The following is an 18,265-nucleotide window of genomic DNA, read 5'->3' as shown; positions in this document are numbered from 1 at the left end:
CTTACGTGTCCTAGTCTATGTATGCAGCTTATCCCAACCAGTCGGATGGATTGAAACCCTTCGCTTGTCGCTTTCATAAAGAAGCCCTTGTCATTTCCCCCTCTTCCGCCTTCTACTTTCTTTGCGCCTTTATAACCTCACACGTAATAATTTTATTACAGCAAAGCTGTCTATAGCTTGAATCCGGAATTTTATGGCCTCCGCGCAGAAAAAAAAAACTCTCTCCTAAAACTGAGAAAGAGCCAAAAACAAAAGCTAACGCATATCGCCGCTCGCGTTGGAGCTCGCTTTAAAGGCCACCTGTGTCTAAAACGATGTGTCTCTCTGAATGTATGACGTAGTGCGTGACGTAGTGTGTACCTGATAAGGCAACCAAGGGGAAAGGTTGATGGCGTCCCTTGGCGCAACAGCGCGATCGTGCTCGTGCCACTGCTCCCGCGTTCGTGTCGTCGTCTTCCACAGCTGGCTCCGTTGCCACTGATCATTCCAGCTTAGAATTTCAGTTTTATTTCGTCGTCGTAAGGGGAGACCACGTTTACGGGGGTATGATCCATTGCTTAAGGGGGTATGTCCTTAAGGGGGTATGATCCTTAAGGGATCCTTAAGCGGGTATGATCCATTGCTTAAGGGGGTATGTCCTACGTGACGGGACGATTTAATAACAGAAGTGATACGCGAATATGCGTACTTATAGGACAATATGTTCGTACTTTGTTCAAAGTTCAGTGTCACCTCTGTGTCGTGTGCTAAACAGCTTCGCTGGTCATCCATCTCTGCGCAGGAGAGATGCCTTGTTACATCTCTTGAGTTTTTTTTTTCAAAAGCATTAGTCACGCATTGCGCGTGACTTTTTATTTGCATTACTGTGTGTCAAGTGCATTTTTTAGGGACAATGACAATTCAACAATGCGGTATGACAATTATATTTACTTCAATACCACATCCCCACTAAGAAATGAGATACTGCACATGTTTATTGACAAAATTCTGTGGATAATTTTGATACAATATTACTAAGCTCTGAAAGAGCAGTATGCGATCATAATTGCATTTTTATGCTGGCGTACTGAAAGCATGATTCGTAAACACAGTGCAGCTATTAATTAATGCAAAAGCTTATAGTGTAGAGAACATATAACCTTTAGGGAGACAAGGTTCAATAGATTTTGGTCACTAGAAGTGCTCGATCCTCTTGTCATGAATTTCCAGAGCAACAAGATGGTTGCTCCCTGAAAAAATAATGGGGGGTACTGATATCATTAGATTCACCTTTCACATTGTTCAGCTGCTTCCTTCGTGCAATTTTGGCACTGTCATCTTGATCTTTTGTACGCTACCCTTACATTAAGTGCAAATGGCCTCCTCCATTAGCATTTCTTTCTATAGTGGCTGAATATTTACTCATGTGAGTAAGCATTAAATTCTGCTGTGGAGCTTACCTCGGAGCGTCTAATAGTTTGTTTTTTCTGATGTGTAGCCATGTGTATACAGTCACTGGTATAGGCTGATTTTCGCTCTCCAGAGGGAACTTTTCCGAGAATTGTGGGCTCTTTGGAAACAGTGAGAAGAGTCCTGGTTTTATACTTTTTCGAGCACAGCTGGGAGCTTTCCGGTAGTTATCAGCACCTTAATATTCGTATGTCAATAAATGTCGCGCAGCAGAAGTGTAGCATTGTTCACTGCTAAGAATGGCTGATTCACCTTCCTAAAATTATAAGATACAAACGCCCCTTCTGCATTAGGCATGAGAAGGGACATTTCATGATTAGAACCTGGAACATTGTTTCTTGTGTGGTGCGTTGGGAGGAGGGTGAAAGAGGGGAAGGAAAAATACAGACAAGTCGGAGTTGAGGGACGTGAGCATAATGATACGGTATAACGGGATTTTTTTATAAAAAGCGCTGAAGTGAAAATGTTCGATAGCATCATTCTTCACTGTCAAACACAGCGCCGTATGCATACCCTTATTCAATTTTTTTTAATTGCCTTGGTGTCAGTAGTAGGCTTGCCCGATTTTTTTTTTATTCATGAAACTTATGGTAATACGTGCTTTACAGGTAACTCCTCCGAAGAATTGAAGCAGGCTATGCTTCTATAATTTGTTTATCATGAATTTATGTAGAATATATTTCACATACACGCCGTGGGTGCATAGGGGCTACGGTGTTGGTCGCGGGATCAAATCCCCGCCACTGCGGCCGCATTTCGAAGGGGGCGAAATGCGAAAAAACCCGTGTACTTAGAGTTAGGTGCGCTTTAAGGAAACCCAGGTGGTCCGAATTATTCGGGAGTCTCACACTACGGCGCGCCTCATAATCGGATCGTGTTTTTCTGTTTATTTCGCAGAACGACGAAATTGCTAGAAAAAAATATGCGCAGGATGACTTTTACGGAAATACTTACAATGCTCTTCCGATGCTGGCTGAACTGCCGTATACAATTTCGGCTTACCAAGGCAACTATAGCGCTGCATTTTTCCGTAGTGTTCTTGATTTTCCGTGGTGTCCGAATTTCTTTATAGCTGCGTGCTCCACTTGGCTGACTGACAAATTTTTCCCTTGCCTGAATCCTGTGCACAGAAGGATCCACATCGTTGCCTCGTTGCCATGTATGTCAGTGGAAGCGCCCGGTGTCCACCCGTTGTGGCAGTCAGTCGCGTGCAGCGCCGTTACCGACTCGTCAGCGGTGGTCATTCCCATCGCTATATCCTTTAGGACACTGACGGTTAGTATCTACTGCAATGATAATGGAAAGAAAAATAATAGGCTTAAGGTGAAGCTTTAGCTCGGGCGCCTATAATGTCGCCTCTCTGTCTAATGTCATCTCTCTGTCTCGGGCAACTCTAATGTCACCTATTCAAATGCATGTAAAATGGAGAAACGTTTAGCTTAGATAAATCCTGGTACCTACTGCGGAAGCGGAATTTGAATTTAGAACTTTTTTTTAATATTGCCGAAAATTGGTAAGTATGAAGAAAATAGATCTCGCTTTTCCGTAAACTGGATCCGTGAGAGCATCTAAAGCTCACAAATTTGCTCTGATAATTTACAGCTTACAGCGGTTTGTTAGTTATGCTCCAATTAGTAATATATTTCACATGGATACATAAAATTTCGAGGACGCTTAAGCGTCGCGTGGAACGCGATAGCATTAAAAGATCCCTGACTGCTTCTCACGCTTCCCGGCAACTGCAGCTTGTATAACCGTTATTGTTTACCGGGAAACAGTGGCGGCGAGCGCTGTGCACGAAGGCGAGCTTTCTGGTAGAAACGCGCGGCCTCTTGCGTGGGTCGATCCCGGAGGATGTGCAAAGCCGCGCCAAATTACATCCTCTACAGGTTTTTGTTATTGTTTCCCGGAATATTTCATCCTGAAAATATTAAACATAACATGCATGCGCTGTCGGTGTTTTTTTTTTCATGAAATTTGTTTGGGGGCTGTCACTCTCAAAATTCCGAGGCATAACTTTGTCAATAATGTAAGACAAGGTATGAGCAACTTCTGTGATAGAACGGTCTGGCAATATAACTCGCATATACACCACGCAAATAAAATTAAAAACGCTATAGCGTTATGGGGACCCGTTCGCATCGCAACGCGCGGCTGTAGGTCTGGTAGAAATGCTGGAAAAGGGGTTTGTGTTGAGTTTCCTCGCAGCAGAATTAGGTTTTCTCGTACATTCAAATGACAATCCGACGCCGATTGGTACGGCGAATCCGACGCCGAATGATAAAGTCGCACTTTACCTTTTTCCTCACGGATTAAACTATATGAGAAATTCAATTTTCTTTCGAGCACTAGTTCAGTAGGACCTCCACCTGGTGGTGCAAAACCTTGCACCAGGTGGAGGGCCTGCGCGGTCAGGGTGGTTGGGGATTTTCTCCGCCACGCATCGCACGCCGGTTCCCGACGCCAAATTTTCTGCTACACGGAGCTCTTAACGCTATCGCCTTAATAAATGAACTTCGTCTACTTTAGAAGAGATAGGTCAGTTGCCTTATCGTTTTTCATTGCCGAGATATAGATTTGTAAACTTGACAGCTTCGTTTTTTAAGCACTATGCAGTTTTCAAAACATTTTAAGGACTGAAATTACAAATTCGCCTCAACATTAACAAGAAGTACTGAATGTTGGGCGTTTTCGTATTCCATACTCAAGAAACAATGGCCTGAAGGAACAGGGACGATATAGAAAACACCGAGTGAAAACTAGCAACAGTGTATGCTACTTGTCCAACTAAATAATTAATAGTATGCCAACTTGCTAGATTGTGCTTCGATGTGCTTAGCACAATATTCCGCTAAATACTGTGTACAGGTTGCCGACCTCGATGTTGCGACGGCCTCTGTCCATCCGCAGTGGCAATCAGTCGCGTGCAGCAAGGTTCACGCCCTCATCTGTGAACGCAGTCATCACGGCCTGCCTGCTGTCACGAGGGGTGCGTAGGCTGTCGCTGCGTTTAGCACGGATCAGGACATTTCAACGTTGATGTTTCAAAAATTGTCCATTCTCGCTTCATCGAGACGATCTTTGCGCGCTGACAGTGTAGTAATTACGCGTGGGCTTCGAATCGCACAGAAGCTTTCCAGGCTGAAACTCTGCCCTGATAATAAATCATGGTGCTCTACCCGTCATTAATCAATCATTATCATGTTTTATAGAGCTATCAAGTGTAATACATAAATGACGATACAGAAGGGAGCCCAGAGCACAATGCTGTAAGGTTTGCCTCCTGTCAGGTAGTAGGAAAAACCAAATTGAACTGAAAATAAGAAGTTGAAGTGACAAAGTCCTCGAAAACGTCGCAAGAAATAGGATACAATAATAGATTTAATACTGAATCGTACTACATAATTTTTATGAAGAAAAAAAGAATACAAAAACTCAGCAAGAAAGTTTAAACAATGTAACTACTGCGATGTATGATATCACGATGTGCAATCGAGCAGGTATATTTTGGGTGAGAAAAAATCAATGTGCTATACTAAAAAAAGAACTATTAAAAACTAGAACACTTCCGGTTTAGAAATATGTAGTGACAAGGACAGTTTAAGTCGAGAGATAATTCCAACATGATATGCTTGAAAAAAAAGTCTGCCATAACTAATTCGTAATAAAGGTAAAAGCGAATTACAATATCAAGGAAATATTTTCGTGTTATTGTTAACAAGCTCAACTCCACTGAATACGTTGCATGGTATGAGGTCATTAAGTGATTAATAAAAGTTTACAAATTGTTAATATGTGGCCATCATGAAGTAGCTGAGAAGAGCTGGTGGCAGACTAGAAACGTTGGTTGGAGGCCAGCCTCCAACCAACGTTCCCCCAGCTGTATTAGTGAATTACCTTTCTGCAAACAAACAAGAACCACGGTAGCACTACGTTGTATTAAAAGGCAAACTTTGATGCGGCTGCCGCTAAAAACTGCTGATGTTCATTTACGGATCTAGTGTACAGAATGGCGAGTTCTCTAGTACTTGTGCGAACTCATACTTGTGTATGTGAATGCCCTAGCTTGCAATAGTGTATGCCATACTAGTGTACGCGAATGTGCTAGTATTTATTCAAGTTCAGACAAACTCACGCAGCGTCCATCACTCCCCTTGTGCCTGAACAATGATACGGGCAATTCGTCCAAATGAACAGCTCCAAATCTACGTGCAATTTTCACGGCATGAAACACACCTGCATGGTGTGAAAAGGCCACACACTTACAAATCGTCGTTTTTACGCAGATTAATCCACGTACGGAGATGGACACAGCACTCCGGCTGTGGCAATCGGTCGCGTGCGCCGCCGTCACGTGGTCAGTGGGGTTTCTGCATCCCGGTTGTCACCACCATTGAACGGATCATCGTTTGCGAGGTGACGAGACTTTCACGGTCACTGGCAGACTGGCAGACACGGTATAAAGCGGGCGCAGTCTCTTACGTGAAAATGGACACATTGCAAATCATCATACCGTATTGGTCAAGCAGCGCACCGACCAGGACAACGTGGAGAGACATAAGAATAGACAATACTCGTGAATTCTTGTCTCTCGACTTCGTCGAGGTCGGTGCGCTGCTTCACCAATCCGGTATGATGACTTATCACCAACTCGCCGAACTTTCCACATTACTGAACTACACTGCAAATTTAACCAGCGAAATTAATTGCTGACTCAAGACACAGGACCAGTGCTTTATATATGTGTTGATGTATGTATGCGTGTTTGTATGTATGTGCTTGTTTTATAGATGTATTCTTGCGTCCTCGTTTATTTAAATTCGCAGTATGTCGCCCCAGCTTCCCCAACCAAATTAATATACTCTTCTGTGAAAATGAAGTTTTGTGCCTCTTTTCGTCTTTCTAGGCTTAGCATGCAGTCTTTCTAGGCTTAGCAGCGTTAAAACAAACAACCTATCTAAAATTGCGGCAAACAGTGTTTGCACCTTTCCTAAGCATGAGATGAGAGTAAGCGATCACTAATTTTGCCATTATTTTTTGCTGGTGACCAAGAACAAGAAGCACTTGTGCATAAGGATTGCAGCCGTCAGCTTGAGCAATTGCCGCGTTTACATGAATACAACAACTGGCGCAGCGCATCGCATTCGATAAACTTTCTAGCGCATCGCATCCATATAAACGGGGCTAATGCGTTAGCAAAGCACGTCACAATATTGCACCAGGCAGAAGTGGATTGAGAGGAGTAAGTCGACTTCGCATCGCATTAGGAATTACGGGAACGGAATTTGCTGCGGATCTGCTGCGCTCGCCGAACGGCGAACTGGCTTGAGCCGGTGTGAGTGCGGCTGATGAATTATGAAATTATGAGTGCGGCTGATGAATGTGGAGATTTCATTAAAAATTTAATTAGATTTGCTACACCTGTAATCTTTCTCACTAAGTAAATAAAAATTAAGACCTTGCATTTTCGCAAAATACAGCTTTCTTGAATTATGGACAACCTTAAAATCACATTCGCAAACTGCCTCGTCAGTATTTGCTGGGTGGTTATTCAGTTAAAAACATACGTCTTATTGCGACTTGTGGTAAACTTATGATTTTAAATCTAGTGGAAACACATCTGCGCAGAAGAGCTGCCTCGTTAGGCATGTGTTTCGCTCGAGAATGAAATCCGATGCCGTATCCCGGCCACGGCTGCCGCATTTCGATGGGGGCATTAAAAACGTTTGAACAGCATAGAAAACTTTGGTGTTGTGACGATGCAATTAACTGACGCAGCGCAAACTGACATACGTCAAATTCCATGCTGACTTATATTATCGAGGCATGGTACTTAATTCTTACACGCAAAACATGGCGAAAACACCCGTGTACTTAGATTTAGGTGCACCATGCCTCGATAATATACGTCAAGCGAATATAGCATGGAATTTGACGTATGTAATTAGTTTGCGCTGCGTCAGTTAATTGCATCGTCAGAACACCGAAGTTTTCTATGCTATCTAAAAAGTTTTTTTTGCGCCCCCTCCTCCTTTACATGTTCTGCTGAGCGCACAATACGCGTCTCAAATGTGTGGAAAATTCTAATGCCACGATCATACCACCCATGTAGTAAGGTGTTTTCATGCGTATGAATCACTAGTGCTTCTGGTGTTTCTATGCGCTCATTAATGTTCTTGCAGTACAAAGAAATTTCGAAAAGAAAGGACAATGTCTATAGAAACACTAGCAGTGCTCATATTTTCGATCAGGTTTGAACGGCCATACTTTAGGCTTAGCAAGGCAACTGCACAGTGCCCGATTTCTCAGTGGTGCTCAAGGTGTGAAACTTTGTTGCATTCTTTGTGATAAGCTTTGTAGTGTAAATACCATGCAGCTTCATGCTACACTTGGGGTGGATGCCTATCTTTCCCTCTTGTTTGCTGAATTACTTGTTCACAGGCGGCGCACCTGAGGGACACTGACGTTGCTGCCTTTGTACGGATTGTATACGTCGGTGCAAGCGGACGGCGTTCACCCGCTGTGGCAGTCAGTCGCGTGCTGCGAAGTTCCGCCGTCATTTGCTTGGAAGGTTGCAGTCAACGGCGCATCCCTGGTGACGCTGAGGTTAGCACACTGAGCACAATACGTGTAATTATAGGCTTGAGAGGAAGCTTTATTTAGTTCGGGCCCAACTGCGATGCCGCCTAGTCAAATACATGTAATTTTGATTTTCGTCAATTTTTATTTAAAAAAATTGATTACCTAAATCGAAAATTCGCAACCAACAGTCATTAGATTTTAGCTTTTTCTTTTGAATGCAACAAATATCGTGAAACTTGGAGGCCCCGAGCTCAAGCTTCCTCTTAACATTAGGAGAAAATTATGGGCTTGCATTTGAGAGCCAAACTGTTTTATCGTTTTCAGGTCCATTAACTTGCAGATGCACGTCCTATTCGCAACTCAAATGAACTGCAGGGGGCGCTGCGAAAACTGGCCGCGTCTGGCTACACTGTGCAACATGGCGGCTATACGGAGGTCCCCCCGTCGCCGCAACCACTGTTGGATGTACAGTACGCTGTAGTTAGATGATTTTCGTGCAGTGTGATGCAAGCGAGTAGCTTACGCCGACCAAATCATTTTAGCCGATCTGAGAGAGGCACAGTGGGTAATGAGGCTGAAATGGTCGCACGGTGTGTGAAAACATCTGGCGTGACAGCGGACCCGCACGAGATTCTGATGAAAATCACCGATGTATTCTTGAACCCACTGGTCGTGGAACCGAAGTACTCGTGCACTGTCGGATTGTCGGAAAAGTACAAGCACGTTTCTGCTGCTGTGATTCACTGTGAAGGCGCGGATAGATAGTCCGGCGTTTTGAGCGTGCGAGACAGCGGCCGGCGAAGTTTGATACGTCACGCTGGCCTCGCCAGGATTGCCGAAATCTTACAATCTGCTCAGGTTGGCACGTTTAACATGGCCCACAGCAGATCGATCAGCTGTTGCCGCTGTACATGCGGATAAATGCGCAGCCGTCGCGCATGCACTTTCTCATTGTTGTTCGTTCGGCGAAGGCGCAAACTCTGCACGCTTTTTTCAGTCCAGAGAGCAAGCGAACCTAAAATCAAGCTTTGCACTTTTCTCGCGAGCATGCACTATGAATCTGTCTCGAACATTTTCCGCTACTTTTGCGTTCCTGTTATCTATTTTACATTCAAGATTTGCGCAACGTGACTGCTGCTTCGCTTAGCTGTAGTTATTGCAGTAGTTGGCGCATTGTTTCTCTCGTAGAGAACAAAGTGATAAATAACCGAAAGATCTGCTTACTACAATAAAAACACATTTGCACACCATGTACAGGTATGGCTTGTGCTGCATGGCCTGACCATGATTACTCATCCCCGCTTTCTATGAACATGTCGCTTATGGCTGCTGTGTAAACTAATTAGATAAAACAAATGTTTCTGTGTAAATTAATGTTAACTAAGCTACTGCATTATGAATCTAATTTTCCACGTTATTCTATAATTGACGTATCCTGCACTTTAAGTGGCAAAAACTGTGTTCGCCTCTGAACTGCCAGTTTCCTTCATACACTGATAAGGGATACAATTGCTTTGATAATTACGCACTTTCAGATAAGCGCGTACTAATTTGCACTAGTTACACGGGTAGCATGTCCACGTCGCAATGAAGGTGTACCGCTATACCACCCCATAGTTATTTTGCACGCTGGCGCGTACATGTTGTGCTTACATAGAACGATTTACTGACGTTACCCGGGAGTACCTAAAACTCCGATGTACCGATTGTGCGCCGCTGTATCCGATATAAAAGCTTTAATCAAAAAAAGCTTGAGTACCGCGGCGACATTCGCATCATAAACTGCATTACCACGCCGGCTATCACATGAAACTGCATGTTGATGCACGCACACGCTGAACGTTATCACAATGGCAGTAACAACCTCAACGCAAACTTCCTGAAGTTCGCTGTAACGATTTACTGCAAACGTAGTACCAGTAAAAGGATCGCGTTCTCTTCACACAAGCAACAAACCAACCCTCGCCTAAAAAAAAAAGAAAAAAAGAAAACTTTCTCGAGCAAGATGTTCAGAACACAACTATTGCCGTTGTTGCAGCTTATGATAAGATTCGTAATCCATGTGGCTCTTCGGCGCCGCAAAACTAAAAAACGCAGCATAATTCCACGGCCGTGCGGAGTTTCGTAGATGGTGGCTCCATCGTATCGTATTAGAAGCGCACCCGATCGCAGAACGAAAGCTACGGACGGAGCGTCTGCTCCAGCGCTCCGACCTCCGTGTGAGGTTTCCGGCGCTCGCCGCTAGGTGTCGCATGAATTGCTGGGGTCGCGAATACCGCTAAACACAGTGGCTGTTTCCGCCAACAAACGTAATAGCCAGCCTAACCATGACTGTGTAGCAACATAGCAGTGCGCATACAGCTTCAACCGAATTTAAATTTATAAACTTTCGCATTGCAGTGTACGACCGTGTTTCCTTACGTCCCCTAAAACTATGATTACTAGGAATTGGGGCTATATAATGTGTTGCTCATCGGTGCCTACTTCAGTATACAAGGCTAAATGCCTTGCAATTCAGCTGCGAATACCGCTCATTGTATACCATCATCCGTTTAGATGGAGACGAACATCAAAAAACGTGTGGACACTTCTGTGAGATTGCGTTTCCAGCGTGAACGCCTCTGATATACCGAGATTAAAGCAGGTCATGTGGCTGTACTCACTGAATTCTAAAGAACTCTTTCTTTGCAGGAATTCGCTGTATGGTTTTGGATGTCGAAACTACAACATTTGTGTTCCATTCGTGAACTTTGAGGGTACGACAGCAGCCTTTTGATGTTCATTTTCCTTTCGCCGATATAGAATTCACGTGCGGAAAGTGATCACGTCTACGTACATTGTGTTGAACCTCGTGTCTCTCATTCCAATTTATGAATAAATTAGGTTATATTGCAACATTTTAAGCTAGAAGCACTACAGTGAAAGCAGAAGCCTGCAAGCTCCGGCGATTTTTCGGTGTCAGCGGATGTCAGTGAATATCGCTGCAAACGTTCCTCTACATACGTCAGTCATTTCTTCAAAAAAATTCAGGTTTCAGAGTTGCTCACATTTTTTCCCTAATGAATTTTGTTAATTCTCTCATTATTTTCTCTAATAACTATACGTTATGACGTAAGACTGCACACGCAGAGCACATGCTGGCAATGAATGGCAGATGACAGCGTTGAGGAGCCGGCGATCGTGGGGTAGTGTTTGGCAGTAGCAGTTTCTGTCGCGAGAAGTTACGTTGAGTGTGGACGGGCAAGTGATGGATGTCAAGTGGTGTTGTGTTGGCTACAGGAATTTCAGTCCTCGCCACCCGCAGACATAGTTTGAGGCGATGTAGACCACGCTCAGCCGACGTTAGGCTGATCAGCCGCCGAGTTAATGCGTCTACTAACCAGCGGATCTCGGTGACGTTCCTTAAGATAATTAAGCCATTAAGATGGAGAAAATTGCTTTTATAGTGCAGGTTTGACCATACGGATTTGAAAAAGAACTGGTAATCATTTCGTACCGTGCACAAAAAAAAAATGGGGGCAGCATCACTCTACGAAGACTGTGCTAACAGCGAAACTGTTGATCCCACGTAGCTTTATCTCGGATCGGCTAAGTAGCAGGCCCAGATCGTTTTGTCGACGCTTCTGTCCACACACACGCTTTTGCTCGATAACGCGAGCTCGTAACTCCGACTATTCTGCCAGTCGCCGACGTTTCGCCGCCGCTTCACCGGCACGATAGTCGGGGTTGGTCCGAAGTCGTTTCTTCCGCTTTCGAGTAGCGGCACGACGGTTTTTTCGCTGTGCTTCCTCGTTTTCGGGAGTAACGGACTTTTTCGGTCGCCCCGTTCTCACGGCGATGTAGTCGGCGCGGAGACGTCGGGCATTCTGTCGCCGCAGCGGCGTCGCGGCTACGCGGGAGCTCGGAGTGATGACGTCATGGCAAAGCGATGGCGCGCGCAATGACGTCACGGCTTAGCTCCACCTACGCAGCTGTTTCCGAGGCTTGGCGTTGCTAGGCGACGCAGAGTGACGTCATCGCTCGGCGAGGTTTTCCTGCGCACAACACGAGGTCGTGGGATCGAATCCCGGCCACGGCGACCGCATTTCGATGGGGCGAAATGCGAAAACACTTGTGTACTTAGATTTAGGTGCGCGTTAAAGAACCCCAGGTGGTCCAAATTTCAGGAGTCCCCCACTACGGCGTGACACATAATCAGATCGTGGTTTCGGCACGTAAAACCCCATAATTTTTTTTAAATCCCCGGACTAACCACCGGCTTCGCTGTTAAAAGCGAGAAGCTTCGCTGTTAAAAGCGAGAAGCTTCGCTGTTAAAAGCGAGAAGCTTCGCTGTTAAAAGCGAGAAGCTTCGCTGTTAAAAGCGAGAAGCTTCGCTATTAAAAGCCAGAAGCGATGGCTCGCGTGTGCGCGCGTGTGTATTTGTGTGCGTGCATGGGCGCGTGCGTGTGTTCGCGAAATTCTAGTATTCTAAGATGGCACATGGACTACTTTAATCTGCAAAAGTTGCAAAAGGAAGAATTTTAGAATCCGACCCTCACTCATCAAAAGTGCGCGTACCATACTATGTCTTGTATATGACGCGCACGTTCTGTTCCGAACTAACGTAGAGCTACCTTTGATCATGTCACAGCGTGCTGGCTCTTGTTATGGCCAGTCGAATGCGAACGGCTATTCATGGCCATTTAATTCATCATAATCGTATCTGTCACTGCTTGACAGCCCCGAAGAGCCGAGGGCCTGCGCTTCACCGCTTTCGTTCTCTGCGCTGGCAGGAGTGGCATGCCTTGCGCGCCTTTCCCGCTGGTGTGCCGCTCGCGACGTCACAAGATGTTTTCTGTTTCGGTTTTGTTTTCGCACTTTTTTTGTCTATTTAATACTTTCGAATTGGCGGAAGAATTTTAGAATCCGACGCCTCACAGGGAGGCCTGTCATGAGCTTGACGAGGTCAAAGATGCCGGAGTTCCCAATAATGACCAGTACAAGAACGCCCGTAAGTGTGATCATAATTAAACATTAGCCTTCCGAGTGGTGGCTGATAATAAGCCATGCTTCTGCAGAAAGGCAACCAGAAGCGTATTTTGCTCTAGTGTTTTGCAGGTGAAACTTTCGCTGAATACTTAGTACAGGCTGCTGACCTGAACTTAGTATTGATCTTTTGCGCAGAATATGCATCAGCGGAGGATTTGTGGCAGCTTCGGGGCACCTTCGTGGCAACGTAGCCATAGCTGTGGCAAGAACCCCCTGTATGACATTCTTCATCCTGGGCTTACACTGTCGTTTGCATATTCAAATGATGTGCTGCTTTATCATAATGTTCATTAGAGAGCACAAGTCCCGAACTCCAGAATTCTCAGTAGCAATGTGGTGCTTATTCAGGTGTCATCAACCGTATTTGCAGGAGACATTCACTAGAAGCCCCTGCTATAGTCAAGCGAAGGTAAAATTTGGCTGTAACGAATGCCTCGCTATTAGTATGATTATTAGTATTATTAGTATTGTTAATTAGCGTTATTATTATTTGTATGGTATTTCAGTTCCTTCTTTCAGTTCATTCTTAGTTTGGGAGTAGACGTTTCGCCGTCCATGAAGCCTTGTTCAAAGTGAACAAGGCTTCATGAGAAATGAAACCGCAACCTCCTTCCTTTTTCTAAGGTTAGGATGTTTACGACAATTATGCGAATTGCATACTCGAAATAATTGTCAGTAATCCGTTAACACACACCTTCATGCCTCATTCACTAACAAGTACTTGGAGAGCCCCTGCCAGTCCATTGCTTGGCCATGACTGAACATGTTTATGGTGTCTATTGCAGTAATACTATGGATTCCCGTGTACGATGCAAGAATTGAGACTTTGTTTGCTGTATGTGAATGTGTATCTGTATGAAAGGTCCATGTGTACTCTGTGCACAAAGCTTTACAAACGTGGTGTTCTTCACATAGAACGGTAGCGCGCTATTAAAAACAACTGATGGGACGATACGGTCATGCTGGCGAATGTTATATTTTACTTACAAGTAACGGCAAAGGTCTGGTTCGGGAATCGCGAAGTCGAAATCGGAAGCTAGGACTCCCTGCGAGCAAAACATGCGTGATCTGTTAAGAAACACCATTTTACAGCCAAGATGGCTGTGACTTCTCTGTATATATTTTGTAAATATAATTTTTTACTACTATCTACGTCACAATATTGTCCCCTACGTAACGTTAAAAGCTAGGATTTTGAGGCAGCTGCCTCAAAATTCCTATGGAAATAAGAACACCGTGTGCATGTGAAATCAATGTGTTAACACGCAAACGTTATGAAGAGCAATTTCTTTATGCTGAACAGTGGAACACTGTTTTTACCAAACATAATATCGTTCGAGTAAAAAAAACATGCTTTCAAATGGTTTTTTATAAAAGCCTTGTTTGCGTTTTGCTGCTTTTGGGCCGGTTCGCTACACTGTTATCTAAATTACACCCTTAACGGTGTACAAGGGGTAAATAGTTTTTTTTTCACGTCCTCGAGCTTACTTACACCCGAATGCACCTCTAAGGGTGTAATTTAGATTGCAGTGTACCCCGCTGCCGCGGCGAAGCATTTCTTGTGCTCAGTGGCGGGTTAAGTGGGGCGTCGCTCTTGCATTGGTATTCCTAAGGCTCCCTACACGTGTTGGGTTTGCCCAGCTTTGGGTTTGTAATGAAAATTAGTTTGTCTTAGTGGTATACGAAAGTGGGGGCAAATAGCAATGTACAAGTAGAGGGCTGTTAATGTGCAAGCGTACCGTAATCGCCTACTCGGGCTTTTTCTGAGATTTTTCTTTCGTCGTACATCACTATTGCGCATCGCTTAACGCCAATATTTCACAAGTGTTAGAAACAGGTTTTCTCCTAATGGCACAGCCTTTAGATGCGTAATGTAACAACTTTTCCGTACAACCTTATGACGATGACTCTTTGGTCCAGCTGAACGTTAGCACCAAAATGAAGATGTTCGAAACTAGTTGTTTTTACGAACTTATGCAATGTCTGTCAATTACATGGCGGCTGGGTAAAGATACTGGCGATGCATGCAGGTCGTCAGCACTGAGTTTATCTCTGCTAATCCAGTTAGGTGCAAGAAGCACTCTTGAACGTTATGTAAAGGATGCATACTCCAAAGTCGACGTCTTTATGCAGGCTGTCCCCTAACGGAGATTGACTTGGTACTCCGGCTGTGGCAATCGGTCGCGTGCATCGCAGTCGTGTGGGCCCTTGGTTCCTGCTGTATGCAGTGGTATGTAACGAACCTTAGCATCGATTGTGACCGGACACTGTCATTGTCAGTTTCCTAGTACGTTCTAGTCCTAACGAGACAGTGTTTTTACGTGGCAACAGTGTACTCTAACGTGAGCACTTTGAAATATGCGAATGTTTTGAAGGGAAAGATTGTAGCAACTTACGTAGCAGTTTGCATCTGTGTTAAGAAGCTCGCCTAATAACTAAAGCTTGTGTTAAATTTTACATGAGAATTTTTAATATTCAACGCACAATCTATTAGGAAAGCAGTGATGTATGAAGCACTCAAGTTTCTTACTTCACGTTTTACGAAACCTTCTTTTTTAAGAAAAAAAATCGATTAATATCATTGTTGACGATTATTCCGCTGCATTACCGTTGCACTTTCACGTGAACCAACCTTTCAGTTCTACCTTGAGTTCTGCGGCCACTTTGTTATTTTTAATTCTTTTTTACTTTCACTGTCTTGCTTGTCTTGATTATTTTCACAATTGTGTTTGTGCTGTTGCAGTTTATTCTCTCGTATCTCGGTTATGTAATGCCCTTGATTGGTTATTCAGGGTAAAAAAATGTACATGAAGTTCATTTATATATATGTATTTTATTTATTTATTACGGAAAACTTTATTTACACTACGCTATCAGTGCGATATCATTGCAGGGTGGTACACGACATGAAAGCAGAAAAAAAAATTTGCCACAGAAAAAAATAATCGAGGAAGCCGTTTTCCTTACGCCTTTTTTCCCAACGATGTTAGTAACTTTTTACACTCAGTGATAGTAATGACGGAAGAAGGAATATTTAAAAAATAGATTGCTGGGTATAAGGCATTGTTGTCTGAGATAAATGAAATGGCTTGTATCGGAATTTTAACTCATCGTTGCCTAGTGATGGCAGTAACGTTAACGTCTATGGCTTAATATAGAAGTCGTTGCGTAGTGGCTTAGGCATTGTGCCGCTAATCTCAAAGGCATGGGATCAAATCCGGCTGTGGCGGCCGGGTTGTGATGCGGGCGTGAAGTGCAAGAAGGCCCGTGTACTGTGCCTTGAATGCACAGTTCAAGACCCCCCCCCACTACCGCGTACCTCATAATCACATATAGTTGTTTTGGCATGTAACACCCCAGAATATAATTTCGCATCTTCTCTCACGTGCATTGTAGGCTGGTTTGTCAGTCAGTCGACACACGCCAATTCGGAAGCATCACGGAATTGTTAGTCAAATGATAATAGCGTCCATCCAAAAAGCATGACAGGCTTGGTAAACTTAGCATGCAAGAAGCTGAATTGACCACTGACTTGCTCACTTGAAAAAGTATGCATAGCAGAAACTGTGTTCTGACTGGAGCCTAAGAATTGATCTGGCGTGCAAAATCATCAATATCGCGCCAATATCCCAACTGAAGAACGAGACGTTATTTATTTGCCAACTAGCTCGCACTTGAACCCTTCCGAGTTATTTATTTATCCGGCGGCTGATTTGACACGTTCTTCTAGCGCAGTGTATTGCGGGTTTCTGTCGACACACTAGAAACCTTTCATCTTGTACTTTTCATCTTGTAGGCACACGCATTGGTGTGCTTATCGAAATCATTTCGGTAAGCACCTCATCACGTCAGTGAGGCGCACTTAAAATTCAAAATACGCAGCGTGCTGTTAGGTAGTATTCATAACAAGCTTGTTTGAATCGAAGGCGACTGGCGCCAGAAACTCCCGGTATTGTCTGTGACGGCTCAAGTATGTAGAGTATAATAAGCGAGTGCGGTTGGGTATTTCAGCGCACTTATTCTGATTGATCGCAACCCTTTCGGATGCTTATATATATATATATATATATATATATATATATATATATATATATATACGTAAGCTATGTATTGCCCATATTGCAATCCTTGTTGAGCAGTCCCATTTGAAACATCCCGAACAATAAAGTGTCGTTTTCATTTTTTTCTCAAGGGCCGCTGCTAACCGTTCATCTCGGGGATTGTATGCTGTTCTGTACGTGATACATCGATGGTATCTTCCCTGCATCGGGCAAGAATGGCTTTTTCTCAGCGCTGCTCAGTGCGTGTTCAGGTCGGATGGGTGAGTTCGTCTCCCACATTCGACGAGTAAACGTGATCTACGACCCATAAGCGCATTGTCTATGCCAGTACAGACTTTTAAATTTGTACTGAGATTTTTTCTTCCCTAGAGCGCTGACCAGCAGCAACTCGTTTATGCTATGGCGTTTTGCTGCTTTAGAGCCGGTTCGCTACACTGTTATCTAAATTACACCCTTAATGGTGTACAAGGGGTCAATTTTTTTCCCGTCTCCGAACTTATTTACACCCCAATGCACCTCGAAGGGTGTAATTTAGTTTGCAGTGTACCCCGCCGCAGCTGCGAAGCATTCCGATAGGCAAAGGTAGGTCAAAATGATTGTTTAAATTTATGTTCACTAATATAACAAAATATAACTATACCTAATATTTATCTAACTATTCAAGCAAGAAGTGCTTAGGACACCTAAGCACTACTTACGAGTTGTGAATTGTGAATGCGAAAGCATTAATGTCCAACACCGCTGTGCGGTCCTTCGAGTTACTTCTCGCGGGCAAGCGAGCGCGTTGAGACGCTTGGCCAATGCCTTGTTTGCCGAATACGCATCAAATTTCAGGAAGTGGTCACTATGCTGTGATTTCTTTTTTTTTGCGTGGTACTGCAAATAAGTTAAAATGTATTGTAATCGTGATCGGTAAGTTTTAAGAATTTTAGCGATTCCTGTATTACTATACCACAACAAACAAGACTTGACGAATGATAGAAACTATAGACCACTGTGAAGTTTCCGTGCTAGCAACTTTAATTATGCATTCCTACACCAGTAACTAATGTCTTGCTAAGGAAATAACAATTAGGTCTTCGTGCTTTCGCAAAAGAACTGCTCTTTTGCAATGGCGATAATCATAAAATCACATTCGCACACTG

The 18,265-nt window shown here is 43.9% G+C and overlaps 1 protein-coding gene across 30 annotated transcripts in view; it reads left to right on the top strand.

Moving 5' to 3' along the window:
• The window catches only part of LOC125945605 (uncharacterized), a 135,654-nt gene that overhangs the window by 93,051 nt on the left and 24,338 nt on the right, over positions 1-18,265 (top strand). For 15 of the 30 annotated variants that reach the window (XR_007467053.1, XR_007467066.1, XR_007467062.1 and 12 more), the window contains 3 exons: positions 4,318-4,438; positions 5,736-5,865; positions 7,891-8,055. The exons of 1 other annotated variant lie outside the window; for it this stretch is intronic. Coding sequence is in view for 4 of the 29 variants with exons in the window: in XM_049667695.1 (XP_049523652.1) it covers positions 15,193-15,289; positions 17,252-17,380 (226 nt within the window). In the remaining 25 variants the exon portion in view is untranslated. Of the gene's footprint in view, positions 1-2,579; positions 2,725-4,317; positions 4,439-5,735; positions 5,866-7,890; positions 8,056-15,192; positions 15,290-17,251; positions 17,381-18,265 lie in introns of those variants that run through there. 14 more of the 30 variants (XR_007467051.1, XR_007467052.1, XR_007467044.1 and 11 more) reach the window with 10 other exon arrangements.

This window comes from Dermacentor silvarum, chromosome 5 (genome assembly GCF_013339745.2).
Source record: "Dermacentor silvarum isolate Dsil-2018 chromosome 5, BIME_Dsil_1.4, whole genome shotgun sequence".
Lineage (NCBI taxonomy): Eukaryota > Metazoa > Arthropoda > Arachnida > Ixodida > Ixodidae > Dermacentor > Dermacentor silvarum.
This window is presented reverse-complemented; position numbering and strand designations above follow the sequence as displayed.